Below are 27342 nucleotides of genomic sequence, written 5' to 3' on the forward strand. Positions count from 1 at the left end.
GGCAGACGCCTGTAGTCCCAGCTACTTGGGAGGCTGAGGCAGGAGAATGGCGTGAGTCCCGGAGGCAGAGCTTGCAGTGAGCCGAGATCGCGCCACTGCACTCTAGCCTGGGAGACGGAGCGAGACTCCGTCTCGAAAATAAAATAAAATATAATATAATAAAATAAATTTAAAAAAATACAAACGTTCCCTTAGTCCAGGGCAGGGACCAGATACAGAGATACCACTCTAAAGGCAGACATTGGTGTTGGGGTTTGGGGAGTTGGATGGCGAGCGAACAGATGGCTAGTGAGAAGGGAAAGAGAAGAGGAAAGGGTTCTCCATTCCGTACCTGGTCCCCAAATTAATAAGTGGAGGATCCCAGCCTGCCCCACCAGGAGGGCAAACATTTGCATAAGGTCCTTCATCTGCATGGCATCCCAGGGAATTTGCATAGAGATGGCAGCCTGGGCCCACCTCAGTATATAACCCCTCCTCCCAAGGGTTGAAACTCCAGCCTACATTACAAAGGCCTAGGGCAATAGGAAAGTGGGAGGGGTGAACCTCAGGATCTGGGGCTCCAGGAAGTAAAGACAAGTTGGTAGTAAACTACCCTTGCTCTTTAACCTTCTACGGTTCCCAAAGCATGAGCCACCCTTCAGCTGGCATTCAGGACCTTCTAAGATACAGCCCCTCATACACATCCCCTGCTCCTGCTCTCACCACCCTCCTACCTGGAGTGCCCTTCCCCATATCCCACGCTGTGACAAAGCTTTCCTATTCTTCAAAGCCTGGACATCCTGAAGAATTCTGAAAGCTTTCACCACCAGCCCCTCCTTTCCCTGCCCTTGGAAATTTACAAAGCTCTGTGCATCTCCCAGACATGTACAGATTTTTGGGGGTATATATTTTATTAGTAACGTTATATTTGATTGCAAATGACTATATATATGCCAGGAGTCATGTCTCATGCTTGTAATCCCAGCAGTTTGGGAGGCCAAGGCAGGAAAATTGCTTGAGCCTGGGAGTTCAAGACCAGCCTGGGCAACCTAGTGAGAGCCTGTCTCTACAAAAAAGTCAAAAGATGAGTCTGGCAGGCTGAGTGCAGTGGCTCACGACTGTAATCCCAGCACTTTGGGAGGCTGAGGTGGGCAGACCACTTTAGGTCAGGAGTTCAAGACCAGCCTGGTCAATATGGTGAAACCCCATCTCTAATAAAACTGCAAACATAGCCAGGTGTCATGGCTCAAACCTATAGTCCCAGCTACTTGGGAGGCTGAGGCAGGAGAATCACCTGAACCCAGGAGGTGGAGGTTGCTGTGAGCCGAAATCACACCACTGCATTCCAGCCTGGGAAACAGACTGACACTCCGTATCAGAAAAAAAAAAAAAAAAGATTGGCCAGGCGCAGTGGCTCACACCTGTAATCCCAGCATGTTGGGAGGCTGAGGCAGGCGGATCACGAGGTCAGGAGATCGAGACCATCCTGGCTAACAAGGTGAAACCCCATCTCTACTAAAAATGCAAGAAATTAGCTAGGCATGGTGGTGGGCACCTGTAGTCCCAGCTACTCAGGAGGCTGAGGCAGGAGAATGGAGTGAACCCGGGAGGCGAAGCTTGCAGTGAGCCAAGATCGCTCCACTGCACTCCAGCCTGGGCAACAGAGCGAGACTCCGTCTCAAAAAAAAAAAAAAAAAGATTATTCTGGCACAGTGGTAAATGCCTATAGTCCCAGCCACTTGGGAGGCTGAAGTGGGAGGATCACTTGAGCCTGGGAGGTGGAAGCTTCAATGAGCCATGATTGTACCACTGCACTCCAGTCTGGCCAACAGAGCATGACACTATCTCAGAATAAGAGCCGGGTATGGTGGCTCATGTTTGTAATTCCAGCACTCTGGGAGGCCGAGGCAGGCAAATTGCTTGAGCCCAAGAGTTCAAGACCAGCCTGGGCAACAACGCAAAAACCCATCTCTACAAAAAAATAGAAAAATTAGCCAGGCATACTGGCACATGCCTGTAGTCCCAGCTATTCGGGAAGTTGACATGGAAGGATCCTGAGCCAGGGAGGTCATGGCTGCAGTGAGCCATGGTAATGTCACCGCACTCCAGCCTGAGCGACAGAGTGAGACCCTGTCTTAATTAAAAAATAATAATAATAAATAAATAAATAAATAAATAAATAAAAAGACTGAGGGGAGGAAGTGGTTAGGGGAGCTGCTGCTGCTAAAAGAAAGGAGAGGTTGCCAGGCAGGTAAAATACTTGGCATCAGCTCCATAGCTCCGTCAGGAAGCCTTTGCCCCTACCTATGCCCCTACCTCCTAGTGCTTATGGCTCTTCAGTGAAGTGCCACCTCTGCGACTCCTTGACACTAAAAGTCAACTCCCCAGGCGGGCGTGGAGCCCACCCAGTCATTTGTCAACAAACTTGGTGCTCAGCCTCATAGCCTCATGCTTGTGACCCAACGGTGTGAAACTCCAGCCTACAACTCTGGGGCGTTTTTTTCTTTTTCTTTTTTTTTCTTTTTTTTTTGGCAGAGCCTTGCTCTGTCACCCAGGCTGGAGTGCAGTGGCACAATCTTAGCTCACCGCAACCTCTGCCTCCCGGGTTCAAGCGATTCTCTGGCTTCAGCCTCCCAAGTAGCTGGGATTATAGGCACCCGCCACCACATCCTGCTAATTTTTGTGTTTTTAGTAGAGATGGGGTTTCACCATGTAGGCCAAGCTGGTCTCGAACTCCTGACCTCAGGTGATCCATCTGTCTCGGCCTCCCAAAGTGCTGGGATTACAGGCTTGAGCCACCATGGCCAGCCTCCTGGGGCTTTCTTCCTGGGCTCATCCCTGCTCACAAAGAACAGCCAGGAGAGAGCTAAGCCCGCTCATTGGTAGGCCAGGAGAAAGGAGGTGCTCGAGGCCTTCCTAGAAGAAGACTCCCTAGGGACCGGTTATTTTGTTCAATGGATAAACAGGGGTCCCAGGATTTTCCAAAGCAAGTTAGTAGCAAGGCTGGCACTAAAACCCAGAGGTCCTGGCCCACAAACCTGGCCTCAGATTAGGGAGAGAAGGTCAGAGAGATCTAAAGCACATTTATTGCCAGGCGCGATGACTCACACCTGTAATCCCAGTACTTTGGGAGGCTGAGGTGAGAGGATCACTTGAGGGCAGGAGTTCAAGACCAGCCTGGGCAACAAAGCGAGAATCAAATTCTACAAAACATTTAAAAATGCACCAAGCAGCCGGGCGCAGTGGCTCACGCCTGTAATCCCAGCACTTTGGGAGGCGAGGCAGGTGGATCACGAGGTCAGGAGATCGAGACCATCCTGGCTAAGACCATGCAACCTTGTCTCTACTAAAAATACAAAAAAAATTAGCTAGGCGTGGTGGCAGGCACCTGTAGTCCCAGCTACTCGGGAGGCTGAGGCAAGAGAATGGCGTGAACCCGGGAGGCGGAGCTTGCACTGAGCCAAGATCGCACCACTGCACTCCAGCCTCGGCGACAGAGCAGAGACTGTCTCAAAAAAAAAAAAATGCACCGAGCATGGTGGCACATGCCTGTAGTCCCAGCTACTCAGGAGGCTAAGGCAGAGGATCCCTTGAGCTGGGAAGTTTGAGGTTACAGGGAGTCAAGATCTGCACTCCAACCTGGGCGACAAAGCACAACCCTGCCTTAAAATTAAATACATAAATAAATTAAGCACATTTATTTATTTTACTGTTTTATTTTATTATTATATATATTTTAAGAGACGGGGTTCTACCATGTTGCCAGGCTTGTCTCAAACCCCTAAACTCAAGTGATCTGCCAGCCTTGGCCTCCCAAAGTGCTGGGATTGCAGACATGAGCCACTGCGCCAGGCCTATGTGTGTTATTTATTTATTTTAGAGACAAAATCTCTCTCTGTCTCCCAGGCTAGAGTGCAGTGGCTCAATCACAGCTCACTGCAGCCTCAACCTCCCTGGGCTCAGGTGATCCTCCCACCTCGGCCTCCCGAGTAGCTGTAGCTGCTATGCATTTATTATGTGTGCGCCTATTTGTCCAGCCATCCTCACACCCAGTTTGTGCCAAGCCTGAGACACAAGCTATCTGGAGCTCACATGGCATGGAGGTTAAAAGCACAGACTGGCCGGGTGCAGTAGCTCACCCCTGTAATCCCAGCACTTTGGGAGGCTAATGCAGGCAGATCACAAGGTCAGGAGTTCGAGACCAGCCTGACCAACAAGGTGAAAGCCCGTCTCTACTAAAAATACAAAAATTAGCCAGGCGTAGTGGTGCATGCCTATAATCCCAGCTACTCAGGAGGCTGAGGCAGGAGAATCACTCAAACCTGGGGGGCAGAGGTTGCAGCGAGCCGAGATGGATTGCACCACTGCACTCCAGCCTTGGCAACAGAGCCAGACTCCGTCTCAAAAACAAAAAGAGCACAGACCATCCGGGCCCAAAAGAAGCACCCGGCCTGCTATGTGTCTTTGCTGGGTGGCTTGGGGCAAACAACCACCCTGTGCCTCAGTTTACTTTTCAGTGAAATGGGGATCACCATGGTGTCCCGTTCATGGGATGCCTGTGAGGAACTAACTAAGAGAAATAAGGTGCTTAGAAGAGTCAGCTCTGGCTCTGCCATTTTGTTTATTTTTGTTTATTTTTAATTTTTATTTTATTTTTTTTTTTAGACGGAGTCTCACTCTGTTGCCCAGGCTGGAGTGCAGTGGTGCGATCTCGGCTCACTGCAACCTCCATCTCCCGGGTTCAAGCGATTCTCCTGCCTCAGCCTCCCAAGTAGACAGGGTTTCACCATATCGGCCAGGCTGGTCTCAAACTCCTGAACTCAAGTGATCCACCCGCCTCAGCCTCCCAAAGTGCTGGGATTACAGGCGTCAGCCAGGGCGCCCCGCCCTGGCTCTGCCATTTTGTAACTCATTGAGTCACTTCATCTCTCTGCTTCAGTTTCCCTATCACCCATGGCGCTGCATGGCTTATGTGAGATAATATTCTCAGTGCACTTAGAGCAGTGCCTGACACGTGGTAAATGCTGACTACATATATTAACAGTATCGTAAGTGCCGGGCGCGGTGGCTCACGCCTGCAATCCCAGCACTTTGGGAGGCTGAAGCGGGTGGATCAGGAGGTCAGGAGTTTGAGACCAGCCTGACCAACATGGTGAAACCCCGTCTCTACTAAAAATACCAAAATTAGCCGGGCGTGGTGGCGCGCGCCTGTAATCCCAGCTACTAAGGAGGCTGAGGCAGGAGAATCGCTTGAACCCAGGAGGCAGAGGTTGCAGTGAGCCGAGATCGCCGAGACTCCGTCTCAAAAAAAAAAAAAAAGTATCATAACTAAGACTCGAATGCGGAGAGATAACAGCCTCTGCTATTTGAAAGCTAGTCCTTCTGGGGAGGAAAGCCCAGGTGTGTGGCAGGTGGAAGGGAGGGCGAGCCTAGGTGGTCCTCTTGCTAGTGCAAGAAGCCCCCAAGCACCTGCCCCCAGCTGAGCAGCTCGGCGCCTCCTGGCCCTGGACGAACTTGGGCCCAGACTGGCGCTCCGTGGCACCCCCTCCCCCGGCCTCCCGCTTCGCGCCCTCACCCCGCCCCCCCGGCGCGGCCTCACCAGCTCCCCCTGGGCAGCCCAGAGAATGCGAAGAGGTAGGTGGGGGTAGGGAGGAGGGCGAGCCGCCGGGAGAGACAAAGGACCCGAGTCTGAGCGAGAGACACAAAGACGCGAGGAGACTGGGGAGATAGGGGAAGTGGGACAAGGACGCGGGGAGGGACCAGGTCCGGAGGCCGGACTGGAGCCCAGCCCCACCCAGCCCGGCCGGGCCAGCGCAGCGCGGGGGCCGGTCTCTGCTGCCCCCTGGCGGGTGGCTGCGGTGAGAAGGCGGCGCGGAGCAGGTGTTGGGAGGGGAGGACCAGGGCGCGCAGGGAGGTAGGGAGGGAAGGAAGCAGAGAACAGAGCAGGGACGGAGAGACAGCGAGAGAGACTCGCACGCACAGACAAGAGACGCCGAGAGGAAGACACAGAGAAAGAGACAGGGACAGAGAGACACAGATAGAGACAGAGACACACAGAGAGACAGACCGAGAAGCACAGAGATAGAGACAGAGAGAGAAACACAGAGACAGAGAGGCACACAGAGACAGAAAGAGAGGCACAGAGACAGGCCGATAGAGACAGAGATACACAGAAATAGAGACAGAGACAGAGAGGCACACAAGGAGACATAGAGAGACAGAGAGACACACAGATAGAGACAGAGAGACACAAAGACAGAGTCAAAGGATGGAAAGAGACATGGGGACCAAGTGACCCAGAAACAGTGACAGACAGGCCGGGCTTGGTGGCTCACGCCTGTAATCCCAGCATCTTGGGAGGCCGAGCTGGGAGGATCGCTTGAGGCCAGCCTCAGCAACATAGTGAGACCCACCCGCCGCCCCCACGCCCCGTCTATTTTATTGAAAGAAAGAAAACAGTGACAGACAAATGAAGACCAGAAACAGAGCGACACCGAAGCATGAGGACGGAAAGACCCAGAGAGGCAGAAACATGGGGACAGAGAAGACCCAAAGAGAGTGAGAGAGACACAAAGACACCTGAGAGACAGAGAAATCCAGAAAGAAACGAGTGCAGCGACACCTAGAGTTCGGGGCAAAGATTAGAAACGCACGAGGGTACGAGAAACAGGCTCAGGGCGATGGGCTCGACCTGCGGGGAGGTCGCACAACCGGGACGTGCTGGGGGCAGAACCGTAAGGCGCCACGTGCCTCAGGCAACTGTGACGAGAGGACCCGGGCAGGCAGGAAAGGGCAGGATTCGAACTGTTGGCGGGACCGAGGCCAGGACGGACTGAGCTAAGAGACCGAGCGAACTCCGGCTAGGGCGAGGGGCGGGGCTGGTGGGGGCGGGGCTGGTGGGGGCGGAGTCGGCCGGAAGGGTCGAAGGGGGCGTGGCAAGACCTTGGCGAGGCGACCGGTAGGCAGGGGGCGGGGGGCGGGGCGCGGGACCTACTCGGGAGCAGAGGGGGCGTGGCTAGACCTTAGGGGGCGTGGCTTAACGCCGGGAGCGAAGGAGACAGAATTCTTTGGCAGGGGCGACCTTAGAATCCTGGGGAGGAGCGAGAATGGAATCCCGGGGAGGAACAGGCGTGGAATCCGGGGGGCGGGGTCAGAACGCCAGGAGGGGGCGGGGCCGGAGCCGGGGTCGGCTTGACTCGGGGGAGCAGCGGGTGGATCCTGTGACGTCAGCGGGTTCGAACCGCCGGAGCTGAGCGAGGGGCCGGGGGTGCCGAGCCGGGCGGGGAGAGCTGGGCCGGGAAAGCAGAACAGGGAGGCTAGAGCGCAGCGGGAACCGGCCCGGAGCCGGAGCCGGAGCCCCACAGGCACCTACTCGCCCGCCCAGCCGATCGGCCCCCACAGAGTGGCCCGCGGGCCTCCGACCGGGCCCAGTCCCCTCCCGGGCCCTCCATGGCCCGGGTCGCTGCCCTCCTGCCGTCGAGATCGCCGCCGACGCCGCTGCTGTGGCCGCTGCTGCTGCTGCTGCTCCCGGAAACCGGTAAGATGAGCGGACGGCTCCCTGCCCTTGCGCGGACCCCCTCCAACCTTACCTTCCGAGCTGGGGAAGCCGAGCACCTTCCCCGCCCACCCCCGGCTCCCCGAGCCCCCTCTTGCGTGCCCCCTTCCTGGCTGGCCCCACAGACTCCGACCCCCTACACGTCCGATTCTCTCGAGGAGACTCTGACCCCTCCTTTCTGCATCTCTCTTACCACCACCCCCCCTTCTTAATCCAACTGCCCATCCTACGCCGGCTTGTCTGTCCCCCTCCCCATTTCTCGGATTCCCGCGCCGAAAGGGTTAAATCCCAGGAAGGCCTGGTGCCCCCTCCCCACCCCGCGCCGAGCAGTTCACCCGGATCTGGGTCTCTGTCTCCTCTACCCCTCTCAGGAATGTGGGGAATGTTCCCCCCACCTACCGCAGTAAGGTCTCGAGGAAGAGGCGAGACCACCTCCCTCCCCCATTTTTCCTTCTTCCCGGCTTGGGCGTCTGAGGCCCTGAGAGAACTGAGGACAAGGGGACCTGATTCGGGTCCCTTGGAGGGCGAAGGATAAGAGTTCTGGCGACTTAGGGGGAAGGGCCTGAGCTCGGAGCTCCAACCCCGAACCTCAGGGAGTTGGGGGCTCTGACTCCGTGGACTCCAGAAAAATTAGAGGCCGGGGGCTCCATCTTCTAGGTCCCTGGTAGAATGGAGGCTAAGCGCTACGTCTAACTGGGATCTAGGTAAAACTGGGGGCGAGAGAGGATCAAACTTGTAGCTTCTGGATTTAATTGTGGGCAGGGGGCTTCGTTTTCAGGGTTCCCGGCAGAACCGGGGGACAGGAGACTCGATCTCGTGGGCTTCAGACTTAATTGTAGGCAGAGGAACGTCTTCTGAGATCCAAATAGAAGTGCGAGCAACGGGCCCCGTCTCTTGGGCTCCAGATATGATCAAGGGTCGAAGGCTCTGTCTTGAGGCTGGACTCTCAGTCGCCTGAGTCCCAGATAGAACGGGAGGCCCCGAGTCCCAGAGGCTGGGAGACTCCTCCCTTTCCCTGTGAATGGTCGGGGGCGACGGAGACGTCGCCGGGGAAGTTTTCCTGGTTTCACTCTCGCCGAGCCAGGGAGGGGCGGGGCGGGCGCTCCTGGCTCCGGGTTCCGGACTCCCCGGTTTCGGGACCTTATCTATCCTCTGGTAGCGCCTTTGTCCTCAGAGCCACGAGTGGAGCCGCCGCCCTTATCCCCCGTCCCTCCCATTGCTATGCCTTGGACCCCCTGGCGTCCTTCCATCCACCCCAGTAGGGGAGGAGAGCGGCCCCCCTGGGGAGGGAGGGGCTGAGAGGGAACCCTTGAAAGAGGCGCTGGCCCCGCCCCTTGCAGGTGACCCGGTTTTGTATTCCCAGCGACAAACTCTGGGATGCTAGAGTTTCCCGAGGGTTTGCGCAGAAAAGAGCTCAGGAGGATCTTGGGGGAACCCGGGCCACCTCTCTGGCCTCCCAGGTTTGACCCAGAGCTGGGAACTCCCCTTCCATCCCCAGCCTCTCCCTTCAGGCAGAAATAGGCAGATGAGATCAGAACTGGCAACTCTGGGTGAATTCTCCAAACCCACCAGACCCTGAACCTACTGTTAGCTTGGTGCATGATCTCACCGAAGGCTCCGGCTTGCCCTGGGAAACAGGTCCTGTTTCTGTTTCCATCTTACAGATGAGGAAACAGGCTCAGCAAAGGCAAGCAGCCTTCTCAAGGTCTCACAGCAGGTCCCGGGGAAGCCGGGCTCCGGTTCTGGAAGTACCTCTGAGTTTCCATTTCCTCCCTCGTAAAAAAACTGAGATAACAATCCTTTCCCTGCAGACCATCCGGAAGGCTCCGAGGCCCCACTGATTCCCTGTGAAAGCTCCTAGCACCTGGAGAAGGAGCTGTCGGCCCCTTTCTTGACCACCCCCCACCCCAATCCTTCGCCTCTGCTCTCCGAGGGCTGGCTGGCTGGCATGTGCTCGCTCTCCCTCTCTCTCTCTCTCCCCTCCCCCTCCCTGTTTTCCTCCTTCCCTCACTTTCTTTCCCCCTCTTCATCTCTCTTCGTTTCTCACCCTTTCTCTCTCCATCCCTCTCCAAGCTCCTTCTCTCTTCCCCTCTCACCATCTCTCTCTCTCCTCTCCGTCTTTCTCTGTATACCTGTCTAGCTCCACTGCCTCCCCCGCTTGGCCTCCTCAGGGAATGCGGGTGCACCACCTGGGCCCCCAGCTGGGCCGGGTCCCCTCCCCCAGCTTTCTTCCCTGCCTATCCATGTGTCCATGTCCGCCAGGCAGCCCCACGTAGTGGAGGGGGAGGGGAGCAGAGGGACCACAGCCTGGCTGTCTCCTCTCATTAGGGAAGGGGGACTGGGCAGAGGAGAAGTTGGGGGGTGGGTATATAGAGAGGCTGGAGCTACAAGGATGGATACAGAGGCCAATAGAGGGAAGCGGTCAGACACAGATTTAGGAATGGGGTCAGAGACACGTCTAGGAATCGAATCAGAGGATGGAAGGGGAGTGAAATGCCGGCACAGGGTGGGGGGAGTGAAATACCGTCACAGGGATGAGGCTGAAAGACACTGGAATGGGACGGAGGAGGGTGGGGGAAGGGAGCTAGACATAGATACCCGATGAAGGCAGGGACAGGAAAAGGAAAGGGGTTTGGTGACAGGCAGGGAGCCCCAAAGACTCCAGCTGTGGGACAGCAGAGGTGCCGTGACCCACGGAGGTCAGGGTACAGGGGGCCTCAAGGCCAGCGACATGTGGGGGCCACAGGGAGTGACGAACACAGAAGGGACAGGGAGCTGGGCACATGGGCCAGCTCCCCCGCCCCTGCCTGGGATGCTGTTACATTTTTAATGTCCCAGCAGTGCTGACAAATGAAGCGGGACGGGGAGGAGAAGAGGGGACCCAGCAAGACGGGCCAGGCTGTGAGAAGGTGTGTCAGAGATATGGGGAGACAGTGCACTGGAGACCCAGGAGGCAGGGAGACTCCACAGTTAGAGACAGAAACAGACACCCTTAGAGATGTAGACCGGAAGGCTTGAGAGAGGAGAACCCCAGGAATCGAGGCAGAGAGCCAGGTTCCAGACACAGGGAGACCCAGATGGAGAAAGAGACCGGAGATGTCAGACATACAGAGGAAAGAGGAAGAGAGTGACTAACGGGGACAGAGTATCTTCTCAGGCTAATGAAAATGTTCTATAATTGCTCGGGTGATGGATGGCCAACTCTGAATATACAAAAGCCACTGAACTGTACACTTTAAATGGGTAGATTGTATGGTATGGGAATAATGTCTCAATAAAGACATTACAAAGAGACAGAGAATATAAGAGGCACAGAGCAGAGACCAGAGACTCTGGGAGACACAGATAAGAGTGACCGAGGCCAGGCACATTGGCTCATACTGGTAATTCCAGCACTTTGGGAGGCTGACGCAGGAGAATCGCTTGAACTGAGTTCAAGGCTGCAGTGAGCCCCGATTGCACTACTGCACTCCAGCCTGGGCCACAGAGCAAGACCCTGTCTCAAAAGAGAAAAGAGTAACAGAGACCCTGGGAATTGGAGACACAGAGGGACAGGGACCCTAAGAACTAGACACAGAGAGAGATAGAAGAGGCCCTGGAAGACACAGATAAGAGACGCTAAGAGACAGCAGGGAGACAATTAAGACTTTCAAGAAGCCGGGCGCGGTGGCTCACGCCTATAATCCCGGCACTCTGGGAGGTCCAGGCAGGTGTATCACTTGAGCTCAGGAGTTCATGACCAGCCTGGGCAACATGGCGAAACCCTGTCTCTGCAAAAAATTTAAAAATTAGCCAAAGGTGGTGGTGTGCGCCTATAGTCCCAGCTACTTGGAAGGCTGAAGTGGGAGGATCGCATGAGCTAGGAAGGTTGAGGCTACAGTGAGCTGAGATCACACCACTGTACTCCACCCTGGGCAACAAAGCAAGATCCTATCTCAAAAAAAACAAAACAAAACACACGGATTAGAGGAGGCCAGGGGGCAGGTGCAGAAATCCAGGCGCAGACAGACAGCCCTACATCCTGGCTGCTGCAGCCGCTACTCACACCGAACCAGCTCCTGGATTTTCGCTGTGGGGGGTGGGCACTGTGATTAATACAATTAATTAACTAACAAGGTGACTGAGGCAGCAGCTGAGGCCAGTACTCAAAGCCTCTGGCCTTCAAGGGCCTTCTCTAGTCCCAACGTGCCTTGCCATGGGAGGGTGGGTCGCTGTGCTTTATAGATCTGCGGGAGAAGCCAGGCCCTGGGGAGCCAGCCAGGCAGGAGTCCACGAGCCCAGCTCCTCCTCCCATAGACCCAGGTGTCCAGCTTCAGGCCCCGCCTCCCTCAGACCCAGGAGCCCAGGCCCCAGCCTCTCCTCCCTCAGACCCAGGAGTCCAGGCCCCAGCCCTCTTCCCTCAGATCCAGGAGTCCAGGCCCCCATCCCTAATCCCTCAGACCCAGGAGTTCAGGCCCCCATCCCTCCTGTCTCAGACCCAGGAGTCCAGGCCACCAGCACTTCCTCCCTCAGACCCAGGAGTCCAGGCCCCCATCCTTCCTGCCTCAGACCCAGGAGCCCAGGACCCCTGCTCTTCCTCCCTCAGACCCGGGAGTCTAGGCCTCCAGCTCCTCCTCCCTCAGACCCAGGAATCCAGGCCCCCAGCCCCCTCCTTTCTCAGACCCAGGAGTCCAAGCCCCCAACCTCTCCTCCAGGGTTCCATGGGTCACTCTGCACCCTCCTCGCTGCCTTGGCCTACCCATCCCTGGATCTCGGGGTCTCAAGCTGTGTCTGTCCCCGTAGTTCTCCCATGGGCTCACACTACGCCCTGGGCAGCCTCCACTCTGCCACCACAAGAAGCCAGCAGGTGCAGTCCACAGGGAGAGGAAGTGTGTCTGGGGACCCAGCTCACACTTCATGAAGCTGTCACCAGTCTGGCTTGCCCAGTGACACTGAGGGAGGCTGGTGTTCCCATGGCCACAGTCCCCCAGCTATGGTGCTGGCCATGTCCTGGCCAAGTTCATGGCACAGCCCCTGCCTAGCAGTGTGCTGGATGATGGGGGCTCACTCCAGGCTGGCCAACCTCCTGGCTGTATCTCCCTTGCCTCCACCTGACATGCAGAGCGTCTGGGCAGCGGCCCTCACCCCTGTCCCCCTTACCTCCGCAGCCCTGTCAGTCTCCAAGTCCCAACCCTCCCAGCTTCTCCCTGTCACCCCCACCGCTGGTCCTGCTTTCCCATTCCAAGTTCTGAGTGTGTTTCCAATCTCGCCCTCCTCCGTCCCCACAGCCCCGACCCTGATCCTGGTGCCTCTCCCCCCAGACCCCTGCCCCACTGAGGGCTCTTTCTTTTTTCTTTTTTTTTTTCTTTTTTTGAGACAAGAGTCTCACTCTGTTGCCCAAGCTGTCAACAGTGTCTCACTCTCTCACTCTGTCGTCCAAGCTGGTATAGTGGCGTGATCTCAGCTCACTGCAACCTCCGCCTCCCGGGTTCAAGCAATTCTCGTGCCTCAGCCTCCCAAGTACTGGGGATTACAGGTGGGTGCCACCATCCCCAGCTAATTTTTATATTTTTAGTAGAGACAGGCTTTCACCGTGTTGCCCAGGCTGGTCTCCTGAGCTCAGGTGAGCCACCGCACCTGGCCTGTGAGGGTTTTTTCTTTTTCTTTTTTCTTTTTTTTTTTTTTTGAGACATGATAGCAGGCACCTGTAATCCCAGCTACTCAGGAGGCTGAGGCAGGAGCCCGAGACAGAGCAAGACTCCGTCTCAAAAAAAAAAAACAAACAAAACAAAACAAAAAAACAGAAAAGACTTGAGCTTGTTTCCTGAGGGCTCTGTGCAGAGGAGGGCGTGTTCTGCAGTTTCTAGCAGGATCCTTCTGGCCGTGCATAGGAACAGACCACAAGGACAGCTGCAGTCCTCCAGGTGGGAAGTGGCAGTGGATTAGACCAGGGCAGGGACTGGGGAGGCGTCAGAAGTGGTCTAACTAGATAAATGTCAAAGAAGGAGGTGACAGGGTTTCCTGATAGATTGCTTATGAGGTGAGAGAGAAAGAGGTGAAAATGCCTTAAAAATGGACTGTAGGCAGGACGCGGTGGCTCACACCTGTAATCCAAGCACTTTGGGAGGCCAAGGCAAGAGGATTGCTTCAGTTCAGGAGTTTGAGAACAGCCTGGGCAACAAACAGTGAGACCCCTTCTCTACAAGAAAAAAAATTTTTTAATTAGTCAAGTATAGTGGTGCCCGCCTGTAGTCCCAACTACTGAGAAGGCTGAGGTGGTAGGATTGCTTGAACCCGGGAGGTTGAGGCTGCGGCAAGCTGGGATCCTGCACTCCACCCTGAGCAACGGAGTGAGATCCTATCTCAGAAAAAAAAAAGGAATGTTAACCCCACAGGGCCTGAACTATCCTATTCATTCATTTGGAATTAGAAATTCAGAATGGGGAACTTATAGCAATAGGATTTTTTTTTTTTTTTGAGACGGAGTCTCACTCTTTCCCCCCGGCTGGAGTGCAGTAGCACGATCTCAGCTCACTGCAAGCTCCACCTCCCAGGTTCACACCATTCTCCTGCCTCAGCCTCCTGAGTAGCTGGGACTACAGGCGCCCGCCATCACGCCCAGCTAATTTTTTGTATTTTTAGTAGAGACGAGGTTTCACCGTGTTAGCCAGGATGGTCTCGATCTCCTGACCTCGTGATCTGCCTGCCTCGGCCTCCCAAAGTGCTGGGATTACAGGCGTGAGCCACCACAGCTGGCCCTTTTTTTTTTTTTTGAGACGGAGTCTCACTCTGTCCCCCAGGCTGGAGTGCAGTGCTGCAATCTCAGCTCACTACAACCTCCGCCTGCTAGGTTCAAGTGATTCTCCTGCCTCAGCCTCCCGAATAGCTGGGATTACAGGGGCCCGCCACCACGCCTGGCTAATTTTTGTATTTTTAGTAGAGACGGGGTTTCACCATGTTGGCCAGGCTGGTCTCAAACTCCTGACCTCGTGATCCGCCCACCTCGGCCTCCCAAAGTGTTGGAATTACAGGCGTGAGCCATTGCACCCAGGGATTTTAGAACCTCATTCATTCATTATTCAGCAAGTACTGAGCATCTACTAGGTACCAATCTCTCTTGCAGATACTGAGGGTACAGGTGTGAGCAAAACAGACAGAAGATCCCCACCCTCGTGGTGCTGCCAGTCAGTTTCCAGGAGGATATGACATATCTAGTGTGTGAGATGGTGAGAAGCACTATGCAGACAGAGAACATAACAGGGCAAAAGGGCAGAAGAGCAGCCAGCCAGGGAGGGGAGAGGAGGTGGCAGCTGAGGTGGAGTATCTCGGGGTAAAAGAACCCCCCGAGGAGTGTGCCCCCCAAGAAGCTAAAAGTGGTGGGCTTGTTTGAGACCAAGTCCTCACTGTCACCCAGGCTGGAGTGCAGTGGCGCAATCTCAGCTCACTGCAACCTCCACCTCCTGAGTTCAAGCGACTCTCCCTAAAGTAGCTGGAATTACAGGCATGCAGCTAATTTTTGTATATTTAGTAGAGACAGGGTTTCACTGTGTCGGCCAGGCTGGTCTCGAACTCCTGGCCTCAAGTGATCCACCCACCTTGGTCTCCCAAAGTTCTGGGATTACAGGCGTGAGCCACCGCCCCCAGCCTAAAGTCGGTTTTTTTGTTTTAATCCTCCAAATCCAGTAGTGCTCAGATGCCATCCTAAATGGAGGATTGGCGGGGAGCCTCCCTTAGAAGGAAGATCTGGGCCCCTGGAAGCCACAGGACTGCTCCTTAGGTCAAGAACTCTGAATCTGGCCAGGTGCGGTGGCTCATGCCAATAATCCCAACACTTTGGGAGGCCGAGGCGGGTGGATCATTTGAGGTCAGGAGACCGAGAGTAGCCTGGCTGACATGGCGAAACCCCATCTCTACTAAAATCACAAAAATTAGCTGGGTGTGGTGGTGCATGCCTGTAATCCCAGCTACTTGGGAGGCTGAGACAAGAGAATCACTTGAGCTGGGGAGGCAGAGGCTGTAGTGAGCCCAGATTGCGCCACTGCCCTCCAGCCCCAGCAACAGAGTGAGACTCCACCTCAAAAAAATTTTTTTTTAAAGAACTCTGAGTCGCCGGGCGCGATGGCTCATGCCTGTAATCCCAGCACTTTGGGAGGCCGAGGCGGGCGGATCACGAGGTCAGGAGATCGAGACCATCCTGGTTAACATGGTGAAACCTCATCTCTACTAAAAAAATTAGCCAGGCGTCGTGGCGGGCACCTGTAGTCCCAGCTACTCGGGAGGCTGAGGCAGGAGAATGGAGTGAACCCAGGAGGCGGAGCTTGCAGTGAGCCGAGATTGCGCTGCTGCACTCCAGCCTGGGCGACAGAGCAAGACTCCGTCTCAAAAAAAAAAAAAAAAAAAAAACTGAGTCGGCCTGGCGCGGTGGCTCACGCCTGTAATCTCAGCACTTTGGGAGGCCAAGGCGGGCAGATCACGAGGTCAGGAGATCAAGACCATCCTGGCTAACACGGTGAAACCGCATCTCTACTAAAAATACAAAAAATTAGCAGGGCGTGGTGGCGGGCGCCTGTAGTCCCAGCTACTCGGGAGGCTGAGGCAGGAGAATGGGAAAATGGCATGAACCCAGGAGGCAGAGGTTGCAGTGAGCTGAGATAGTGGCACTGCACTCCAGCCTGGGCGAAAGAGCGAGAATCTGTCTCAAAAAAAAAAAAAGAACTCTGAGTCCCAGAGACCCAGGGACTTGGAGGGGGTGAGGGGTGTGGGGCTCCAGGGACCTGGGGCTCAGCTTTTCAGGTCACCTCCTCCAGGAAGCTCTTCGTTCGTTCGTTGTCCATCCCTCCTTTAGACAGGTCAAGCCTCTTCAGTTTCTTCCCATACCACCCCTACTCCGTCTTCCAGGCATTCTTGGTGATAATTATTTGTGCAATATTTGTACCCCCTGCAATCCGGATGTCAACCCTGGAGAACAAGCACCTGATTTGTCCTGTTACTTCTGCGGCATCCACATTTAGCAACATTCATTCACTTGGCAGTGTTTATTGAGCACCTACTACGTGCTAGGCCCTGTTGTAGGTGCTGGGGATACAGCAGGGGAATAACACAGACAAACCTCAGGGCTGGAGAGGGCAGATCCTCTAGCACCCAGGACCTGTTTGTTGAGTAACTATTTGTTTTTTTGGATTTAACCTATAAGGTGTGAAAGAACGGCCAGATTTTTCCAGGTTCTGCCTTTTCCTGATCCCTCCCTCTCTCCCTACTACCAAATCCCTTCCATTTTAAAACTTTAAATCCTGGTGGGGCACAGTGGCTCATGCCTATAATCCCAGTGCTTTGGGAGGCTAAGGTGGGCAGATCACCTGAGGTTGGGAGTTCGAGGCCACCCGGGCCAAGATGGTGAAACCCTGTCTCTACTCAAAATACAAAAATTAGCTGAGTGTGGTGACACATGCCTGTAATCCCAGCTACTCAGGAGGTTGAGGCAGAATTGCTTGAACCCAGGAGGCAGAGGTTGCAGGGAGCCAAGATGGCACCACTGCACTCTGGCCTGGGTGATACAGCGAGAATGTGTCTCAAAAAAATAAAATCCTAAGACCTATTACCCTCCTCCCCAACACTCAGTCTCAGTCTTAACCTCTTGTTCTTTTCATTGCCAACTTTTTGCGTCATTTTGCTGTCTGGTCATCTATCTCTGCTCAGCCCACCACCTTCCCCTCAGGCCTCCTTGGATGAAGTTAAGTCATTCTCTATTTGAAGAACCTGCAACGGCTCCCACTTGCCACAAAGAGGAAACTAACTTCCTCGGCCCCAGCCTATTTTGCTGTCTCTGCAGTTCACACAGGCCCAAATGGCTTTCCTTGACCCTCACTGAGTGGCTTTCCCCCTTTGCCCAGCTAGGAAGGGGCCAGAGCGCTTAACCACCCTGATCCCAACCTTAGTGCCTTTGGGGGCCAGGCGGGTGATAAGTCCCAGCAACCTGGGGGATCTGGAGGAGCCGGAAGGGAGTGTGCCCTGTGGTAGGGGGGATGTCCTTCCTCAGCCCCACCCAGCTGTTGCCCCCAGGAGCCACATATCCGGACTTCTGTCTGGAGCTTTAGACAGCAATCTCCAGGCCTTCTGTGTGGGCTGCTACTTCCCAACTGAAATAACACTCTGTGGGCCAAAGCAAACATGCACCACAGTCAGATCTGGCCTGCAGCAGGCGGCTGACCCCCGCTGCTCTGTTCACCTGGGCCACGCCCCGTGAAGATCCCCCATGAGCAAGTCCTTCCATGGAACTGGCACAGGGACCCTGCAGGGCGGCTGAAACATCACCATTTTACAGATGGAGGAAGTTGGGCTTGGAGACAAGGTTGCCAGCTAGAAAAGGTGTCAGCGTTAAATAACAAGATTCAGAAAATATGATTAAGTATAGAGTTTATTCAAGCCTAAAGCTTGAGGATGGCCGCCCGGGAGTGTGGATTCAAGTTGCCCCGAATAAACCCTTTGACTAGCTGTGATTACAAGTGGACTTTTTTTTTTTTTTGAGACAAGGTCTCACCCTGTCACTCAGTCTGGAGTGCAGTGTGTGATCATGGCTCACTGCAGCGTCAGTTTCTCGGGCTCCCGGCCTTGAGTGATCCTCCTGGACAGCCTCCCTAGTAGCTGGGACTACAGGCCCTAGCCATCTTGCCCAGGTATTTTTTTTTTTTTTTTTTTTTGAGACGGAGTCTCACTCTGTTGCCCAGGCTGGAGTGTAGTGGCACAATCTCTGCTCGCTGCAACCTCCACCTCCCGGGTTCAAGCAATCCTCCTGCCTCAGCCCTCCTAGTAGCTGGGATTACAGGCACGTGCCACCATGCCCGGCTAATGTTTATATTTTTAGTAGAGATGGGATTTCGCCATGCTGGCCAGGCTGGTCTCGAACTCCTGGCCTCAGGTGAGCTGCCTGCTTTGGCCTCCCAAAGTGCTGGGATTACAGGCGTGAGCCATCGCACCTGGCCTTTTTTTTTTTTTTAAGAGATGAAGTCTCACTATATTGCCCAGGCTGGTCTCAAACTCCTGGCCTCAAGTGATCCTCCACCCACTTCAGCCTCCCAGAGTGCTGGGATTACAGGCATGAGCCGCAGCACCCAGCCTATTTTTTTCCTTTCTTTTCTTTTTTCCCCCCCGAGACCGAGTCTTTCTCTGTCACCCAGGCTGGAGTGCAGTGGCATGATCTCAGCTCACTGCAACCTCCACCTCCTGGGTTCAAGCGATTCTCCCACCTTAGCCTCCTGAGTAGCTGGGATTACAGGTGCCTGCCACCACACCCAGCAAATTTTTGTATTTTTAGTAGAGATGGGGTTTTGCCATGTTGGCCAGTCTGGTCTCGAACTCCTGGCCCCAAGTGAGCCTCCTGCCTCGGCCTCCCAAAGTGCTGGGATTACAGGTGTGAGCCACCGCACCTGGACTTATTTTATTTTTAATTTCTCTTCTTGTATTGCTATAATTTACTGATGACTTTTTACCCAAAGATCCTCGGCCTGTCCCCACCCAAGGGGACTGCCTTCCACCGGGGACCCCTCATAAGGGTTACTCATTAGGATGGTGTTCCCTGGGGTTCCTGTGTGTATGACGCCAGGGCCTGTGCACCGCCTCCATGGCCCATCTCCATCAGACAGAGCTGGGCAGTGGTGTTGGCCCTCGAAATGAGGCTTGTGCCCTGGGCCTTTCCTGGCCTGGGGGCTGAGTGCCAAGGCCACTTGTAATTAAACTGAGCTTCCTATGTTTACTTAGCAAGCACTGACCTCTCAGTTCCTGGGGCCCTATGCTGAGTGTTCCACAGCTATTCTTTAATCTTTAAACAGCCCTTGGGACGCAGGCACTATTATTAACCTCACTTTACAGCTGGGGAAACTGAGGCACAGAGAGGTTAAGTGACCTGCACAAGGTCGCAGAGCCAGGATTCAAACCCATGAACTATGGGCCTCTCAGTCGCCATGCTGTAGCGCCATGCACAGCAGAGGAAGATTTGTTCTTGTTCTTGTTTATATTAAAAGTGAGAAAATATGGGCCACACGCAGTGGCTCACACCTGTAATCCCAGCACTTTGGGAGGCCAAGGCAGGTGGATCACCTGAGGTCAGGAGTTTGAGACCAGCCTGACCAACATGGTGAAATCTGGTCTCTACTAAAAATTCAACAATTAGCCGGACGTAGTGGCTCGCACCTGTAATCCCAGCTACTCAGGAGGCTGAGGCAGGAGAATTGCTTGAACCCAGGAGGCGGAGGTTGCAGTGAGTTGAGATAGCACCACTGCACTCCAACCTGGGTGACAGAGCAAGACTCCATCTCCAAAAAAAAAAAAAGGTGAGAAACCACTTAGGCTGGCTGAGAACTGCAAACACGCGTCCACATAAAAACTTAAACTCGCATGATCCCAGCAGCTTTATTCATCAGAGCCAAAAAGTCGAAACAACCTAAATGCCTATCAGCGGCTGAATGGATAAACAAAATGTGGTCCGTCCGTGCAGTGGAATATTATTCAGCCTTAAAGAAGAGTGAAGCGCCGACACGTGTTACAGATGGATGAACCTGGAAAACAAGATGCCAAGTGAAAGAAGCCAGACACAAAGGCTACACAGTCTATTACATGAAATGTCCAGAACAGGCACATCAACAGAGACAGAAAGTCGCATCATGGCTGGGGGAGTGGGAAGTGACTGCTTAATGGGTAAGGGGGTTACTTAGGGAATTATAAAAATGCCCAGGCTGGGCGCAGTGGCTCATGCCCTTAATCTGAACACTTTGGGAGGCCGAGGCAGGTGGATTGCTTGAGCTCAGGAGCCTAAGCAACATGATGAATCCCCATCTCTACAAAAAATACAAAATTAGCCGGGTTTGGTGGCTCACACCTGAAGTCTTAGCTACTCGGGGGGCTGAGGTGGGAGGATCACTTCAACCCCAGAGACAGAGTTTGCAGTGAGCAGAAATCGTGCCATTGCACGCCAGCATGGACAGAGTGAGATCCTGTCTCAAAAAATAATACCCTAAAACTGATTATAGTAACAGATGTAAAACTCCAAATATACTTAAAGCCACTGAATTCTACTGTATTTTTTACTTATTTTACTTTTTTTATAAAAAAAATCACATATATATACTGTTTTTTCTTTTCTTTTGTTTTTTCGAGACAGAGTCTCACTTTATCACCCAAGCTGGAGTGCAGTGGCGCGATCTCGGCTCACTGCAACCTCCGCCTCCTGGGTTCAAGTGAACACGTCCGGCTAATGTTTATATTTTTAGTAGAGACAGGGTTTCACCGTGTTGGCCAGGCTGGTCTCAAACTCCTGACCTCAAGTGGCCCACCCGCCTCGGTCTCCCAAAGTGCTGGAATTACAGGTGTGAGCCACTGCACCCAGCCTTAATTGTATACTTTAAATGGGAGAATTGTGTAGTGTAAGAATTTATATCTCGATAAAGCTGTTAAAAAAAAAAAAAAAAAAAACTACTTAAAAAATGAGCAAAGGACCCGAAGAGACATTTTTCTAAAGAAGACATACAGGCAGCCAACAAACATATGAAAAAATGCTCAACATCATTAATCATCAGAGAAATGCAAATTTAAACCACAATGAGGTGCCATCTCACCTCAGTCAGAATGTCTGTTACTAAAAAGTCTAAAAAAACAGATGCTGGCAAGGATTTGGAGTAAAGGGACCGCTTACCCATTGTTGATGGGAATGTAAATTAGTACAGCCTCCATGGCAAACAGCATGGAGATTTCTCAAAGAACTAAAAATAGAACTACCATTCGGTCCAGGATTCCACTGAGTATCCTCCCAAAGGAAAAGACATCATTATATCAAAAAGACACCTGTGCTTGTATGTTTATTGCAGCACTATTCACAACAGCAAAGATACGGAATCAACTTAAGTGTCCATCGATGAATGGAGGATTGGATAAAGAAAATGCGGTCTATATCTACAAAGATTTCATGACGAAATTGCCAAAAGCAGTGCAGCAAAAGCAAACATTGACAAATGGGATCTAATTAAACTAAAGAGCTTCTGCACAGCAAAAGAAACTATCCTCAGAGTGAACAGACAACCTACAGAGTGGGAGAACATTTTTGCAATCTATCCATCTGACAAAGGTCTAACATCCAGAACCTACAAGGAATTTAAACAAATTTACAAGAAAAGAAAAACCTAAAAAGGTGGGCAAAGGACATGAACAGACACTTCTCAAAATAAGACATTCACGCAGCCAACAAACATGAAAAAAATGCTCAACATCACTGATCGTTGAGAAATGCAAATCAAAACAACAATGAGATACCATCTCACACCAGTCAGAATGGCCATTATCAGAAAGTCAAGAAACAACAGATGCAGGCAAGTTGTGGAGAAATAGGAATGCTTTTACACTGTTGGTGGGAATGTAAATTAGTTGAACTATTATGAAGACAGTATGGCGATTCCTCAAAGATCTAGAACCAGAAATACCATTTGACCCAGCAATCCCATTACTGGGTGTATACCCAAAAGAATATAAATCATTCTATTACAAAGATACATGCATGCGTATGTTCATTGCAGGACTGTTCACAATACTAAAGACATGGACTCAATCCAGATGCCCATCATGGATAGACTGGATAAAGAAAACATACAGGCCGGGCGCTGTGGCTCACGCCTGTACTCCCAGCACTTTGAGAGGCCGAGACGGCGGATCACAAGGTCAGGAGATGGAGACCATCCTGGGTAACACGGTGAAACCCCGTCTCTGCTAAAAATACAAAAAAATTAGCTGTGTGTGGTGGCAGGCACCTGTAGTCTCAACTACTAGGGAGGCTGAGGCAGGAGAATGGCGTGAACCCAGGAGGCGAAGCTTGCAGTGAGCCGAGATGGCGCCACTGCACTCCGGCCTGGGCAAAAGAGTGAGACTCCGCCCCCCCCAAAAAAAAAAGAAAAAGAAAAAAGAAACCTGCACATGTATCCTGGAACTTACAATAAAAAAAAAAAAAAAGAAAGAAAATGTGGTGTATATCTACCATGGAATACTACAAAGCCATAAAAAAGGATGGGATCATGTCATTTGCACCAGCACGGATGGAACTGGAGGCCATTATCCTGAGTAAAATAGAAAGTCAAATACCACATGTTCTCACTTATAAGTGGAATCTAAACAGCAGATACACAAAGATTGGAATAATGGACAGTGGAGACTACAAAAGGTGGGAGGGAGGGAAAGGGGTGAGGATCGAAAAATTAACTGTTGGAGGCTGGGCACAGTGGCGCACGCCTATAATCCCAGCACTTTGGGATGCCAACGCAGGTGGATCACGAGGTCAGACGTTCGAGGCCAGCCTGGCCAATATAGTGAAACCCCATCTCTATTAAAAATATTAAAAAATTGGCTGGGCACGGTGGCTCACGCCTGTAATCCCAGCACTTTGGGAGCCTGAGGTGGCAGATCACGAGGTCAGGAGATTGAGACCATCCTGGCTAACACGGTGAAACCCCATCTCTACTAAAAATACAAAAAAAAAAAAAATTAGCCGGGCGTGGTAGCGTGCGCCTGTAATCCCAGCAACTTGGGAGGCTGAGGCAGGAGAATCGCTTGAAGTTGGGAGGCGGAGGTTGCAGTGAGCCGAGATCACACCACTGCACTCCAGCCTGGGCAACAGCGCGAGACTCCATCTCAAAAAAAAGAAAAATTGACTATTGGAAGCCAGGTGCATTGGTGCATGCCTATAATCCCAGCACTTTGGGAGGCTGAGGCGGGCTGCTCACTTTGAGTTCAGGAGTTTGAGACCAGCCTGGGCAACATGGCAAAACCCTGTCTCTACAAAAACAAAAATTAGCCGGGCACTGGTGGCGCACGCCTGCAGTCCCAGCCACTCAAGTTGCAGTGAGCCAAGATTGTGCCACTGCACTTCAGCCTGGAAGACAGAGTGAGACCCTGTCTCAAAAAAGAAAAAGAAAAATTAACTGTTGGGTACACTGTTTGCTATTCAGGTGATAGATACGCTAAAAGCCCAGACTTCACCTCTACGCAATATATGTATGTAAGAAACCGGCACTTGCACCTGCTAAAAATATAATAATTTTAAAATTTTTATTTTAATAAAAAAATAGAAACTTAGGGCCAAGGTGCGGGGGGCTGATCACCTGAGGTCAGGAGTTCAAGACCAGCCTGGCCAACATGGTGAAACCCCATCTCTACTAAAAATACAAAAATTAGCCAGGCATGGTGGCAGGCGCCTGTAATCCCAGCTACTCAGGAGGCTGAGGCACAAGAATCCCTTGAACTGGGGGTGGAGGTTGCAGTGACCAAGATTGCTCCACTGCACCCCAGCCTGGGCAACAGAGCGAGACTCGGTCTCAAAAAAAAAAAGAAAAGAAACTTGGGAAAAAATACTATGTAGGGAGGGCTATAGGTTTCATAGGAAGGTGAGAGAAAGTATATTACTGAGGGGGGGATGAAGACTATACTCAGCCTTTAAATGTTTTAAAATGTATTTTATGAAAGTTATTTTTTATTGATTTATTTTCAGAGGATTCCCCCCAAAAAACAAATCTTATGAAAAGTTTGGGGTGGGCCGGGTGCAGTGGCTCACGCCTATAATCCCAGCACTTTGGGAGGCTGAGGTGGGAGGATCACTTGAGTCCAGGAGTTCAAGACCAGCCTGGGCAACATAGCGAGACGTTGTCTCTACCAAAACAAACAAAAAAAAATACAAATTAGCCAGGTGTGGTGGTGCATGCCGGTAGTCCCAGCTTGAACCTGGGAGGTTGAGGCTGCAGTGAGATGGGTGGCCCACTGCACTCTAGCCTGGGTGAAAGTGAGGCCCTGTCTGAGGAAAAAAAATGTAGTTTAAAGAAAAGAAAACTTTTTTTTTAATTTTCTTTTTTAATTTTAAAGGCAGGGTCTCACTCTGTTGCCCAGGCTGTTCTTGAACTCCTAGGCTCAAGCACTCTTCCCACCTTGGCCTCCCAAAGTGCTTAGATTGAAGTCTTGAGCCACAACTCTGGTCATCATGTCAACTTTTAAACATACAAGTATAGGTAAGAAGAACGGCCTGGTGGCCTGGCGCGGTGGCTCGCGCCTGTAATCCCAGCCCTTTGGGAGGCTGAGGCAAGCGGATCATGAGGTCAGGAGATTGAGACCATCCTGGCTAACACGGTGAAACCCCGTCCCTACTAAAAATACAAAAAAGAAAAAAATTAGCCAGGCATGGTGGCAGGCACCTGTAGTCCCAGCTACTCAGGAGGCTGAGGCAGGAGAATGGCGTGAACCCGGGAGGCGGAGCTTGCAGTGAGCCGAGAGACAGAGCAAGACTCTGTCTCAAAAAAAAAAAAAAAAGAAGAATGGCCTGGAACCTCCCTCACCCTCCCCACCTAGACCCACTTGACAATGGGTGACATATTTTGGTTTTTGCTGAACCATTTAGGAGTAACTTGAAATCATGACATTGCGACTTCCTATCTTCTGGGAAAAATAGTGTGTACAGCCACAATTTAATTATCACACCTAGGAACACGAACAGCAATTCCAAAATCATATGTAATATGAACTCATAGTACATGTTATAGTAACATAATAGAATAGTCATTTTAGTCTTCCCTAAAATGTCTTTTCCAGGTGGCTTTTTCAGAATCAGGATGCTGCGAAGCTGCCTACATTGCATGTGGAGCCTGCATTTCCCGTGGGGCCCCCTTCGTGGCGGCCCTGCCTGGAGGTGTCCGGGTCCCTCCCCCACCCGACTACTTCACTCTCTGTCCTCTCTGCCCAGGAGCCCAGGATGTGCAAGTTCAAGTGCTACCCGAGGTGCGAGGCCAGCTCGGGGGCACCGTGGAGCTGCCGTGCCACCTGCTGCCACCTGTTCCTGGACTGTACATCTCCCTGGTGACCTGGCAGCGCCCAGATGCACCTGCGAACCACCAGAATGTGGCCGCCTTCCACCCTAAGATGGGTCCCAGCTTCCCCAGCCCGAAGCCCGGCAGCGAGCGGCTGTCCTTCGTCTCCGCCAAGCAGAGCACTGGGCAAGACACAGAGGCAGAGCTCCAGGACGCCACGCTGGCCCTCCATGGGCTCACAGTGGAGGATGAGGGCAACTACACTTGCGAGTTTGCCACCTTCCCCAAGGGGTCCGTCCGAGGGATGACCTGGCTCAGAGTCATAGGTGAGCAGGGTAAGGGCGGGAGGCAAGGAGGTGGGAGGGCTGCGGTGTGGGAGCATCCCCTTGCGGGTCAGTTTCTCTCTTGGCTTCAGCTGTGAGGTTCATGTTCTCTGTGGGTTTCCATCCATCAGCAAATGTTCATTAAGCACCTACCGTGTGCCATATGCTTTTCTGTGTGCTGAGGATGTGGCAGGCAACCAGGCATTCTTGGAAAAAACAAAAAAATAAGTATTGGCTGGGCTCAGTGGCCCACCCCTGTAATCCTAGCACTTTGGAAGGCTGAGATGGGCAGATCGCCTGAGGTCAGGAGTTCAAGACCTGCCTGGCCAACATGGTGAAACCCTGTCTCTACGAAAAATAAAAAATTAGCCGGGTGTGGTGGCCCGTGCCTATAATCCCAGCTACGCAGGAGGCTGAGTCAGGAGAATCGCTTGAACCCAGGAGGCAGAGGTTGCAGTGAGCCGAGATTGTGCCACCACTGCACTCCAGTCTGGGTGACATAGCAAGACTCGGTCTTAAAAAAAAAAAAAAAAAGTATTGAGGTTGGATGTGGTGGCTCACGACTATAATCCAAGCACTTTGGGAGGCTGAGGCAGGTAGATTGCTTGAGCCCATGGTGGTGCGCAGATGTGGCTCCAGCTACTTGGGAGGCTGAGGTGGGAGTATCGCTTGAGACCAGGAATTTGAGGCTGCGGTGAGCTGTGATCATGCCACTACACTCTAGCCTGGGTGACAGAGTGAGACCCTATCTCTAATAAATAAATAAAAGAGTAAGTCAGGCAGTTAAAGGGGCCGTGGAAGTTGAAGGGGGCCAAGTTGCAATTCTAGCTAAGGAGGTCTGGAGATAATTTAGGCAGAAACTAGGAGAGGAGGAGCCCTGTGGGTATCTAAGGGAAGAGCGTTCCAGGCAGACGGAATGGCAAATACAAAGGCCCTGAGACAGGAATACCTGGAGTATTTGAGGGCCAGAAAGGAAGTCAGGGTGGCTGGAGACATATGAGTGGGGGGAAAGTAGGAAGCAACAAAGACAAGGAGAGGATGGGAACAGATTGGCAAAAGCCTTGTGGACTATGAGAAGGCTTTGGCTTTTCCCCAGGGAGGATAAGAGCTGTAGTAGGTTCTTAGTAGCAGACAGGTTTGATCTGGCTTTGGTTCTCACCAGCTCCTCCTGGCTGTGTTGGGAGGGGAAAGGATGGGAGCTGAGAAACCACAGGGTAAGGCAACTGCAAAGTCCGGGCGGGGCCGGGTGCTGGGGCTCACGCCCATAACCCCAGCACTCAGGGAGGCCGAGGTGGGAGGATCCCTTGAGCCTAGGAATTTGAGACCATCCTAGGCAACACAGTAAGACTCTTGTCTCAACGACAAAAAAAATTTTTTTTTTTTTTTTGAGACGGAGTTTCACTCTTGTTGCCCAGGCTGGAGTGGAGTGGCGAGATCTTAGCTCACTGCAACCTCCGCCTCCCAGGTTCAAGCAATTATCCTGCCTCAGCCTCCCGAGTAGCTGGGATTACAGGCACCCACCACCATGCCTGGCTAATTTTTTTTTGTATTTTTAGTAGAGACGGGGTTTCACCAAGTTGGCCAGGCTGGTCTTGAACTCCTGACCTCAGGTGATCCGTCCACCTGGGCCTCTCAAGGTGCTGGGATTACAGGCGTGAGCCACTGCGCCCGGCTAGGAAAAGAA

The 27342-nt window shown here is 52.6% G+C and overlaps 1 protein-coding gene across 2 annotated transcripts in view; it reads left to right on the forward strand.

Moving 5' to 3' along the window:
- The first annotated feature begins 7068 nt into the window (after positions 1-7068).
- NECTIN2 (nectin cell adhesion molecule 2) overlaps positions 7069-27342 on the forward strand; it is a 42114-nt gene continuing 21840 nt past the window's right edge. Inside the window, exons 1-2 of one of the 2 annotated variants that reach the window (XM_054540676.2) lie at positions 7069-7516; positions 25272-25661. In XM_054540676.2, the coding sequence (XP_054396651.2) occupies positions 7429-7516; positions 25272-25661 (478 nt within the window). In that variant the 5' untranslated portion in view covers positions 7069-7428. The remainder of the gene's footprint in view (positions 7517-25271; positions 25662-27342) is intronic. The other variant, XM_024237900.3, reaches the window with a different exon arrangement.

This window comes from Pongo abelii, chromosome 20 (assembly GCF_028885655.2).
Source record: "Pongo abelii isolate AG06213 chromosome 20, NHGRI_mPonAbe1-v2.0_pri, whole genome shotgun sequence".
Taxonomy (NCBI): Eukaryota; Metazoa; Chordata; class Mammalia; order Primates; family Hominidae; genus Pongo; species Pongo abelii.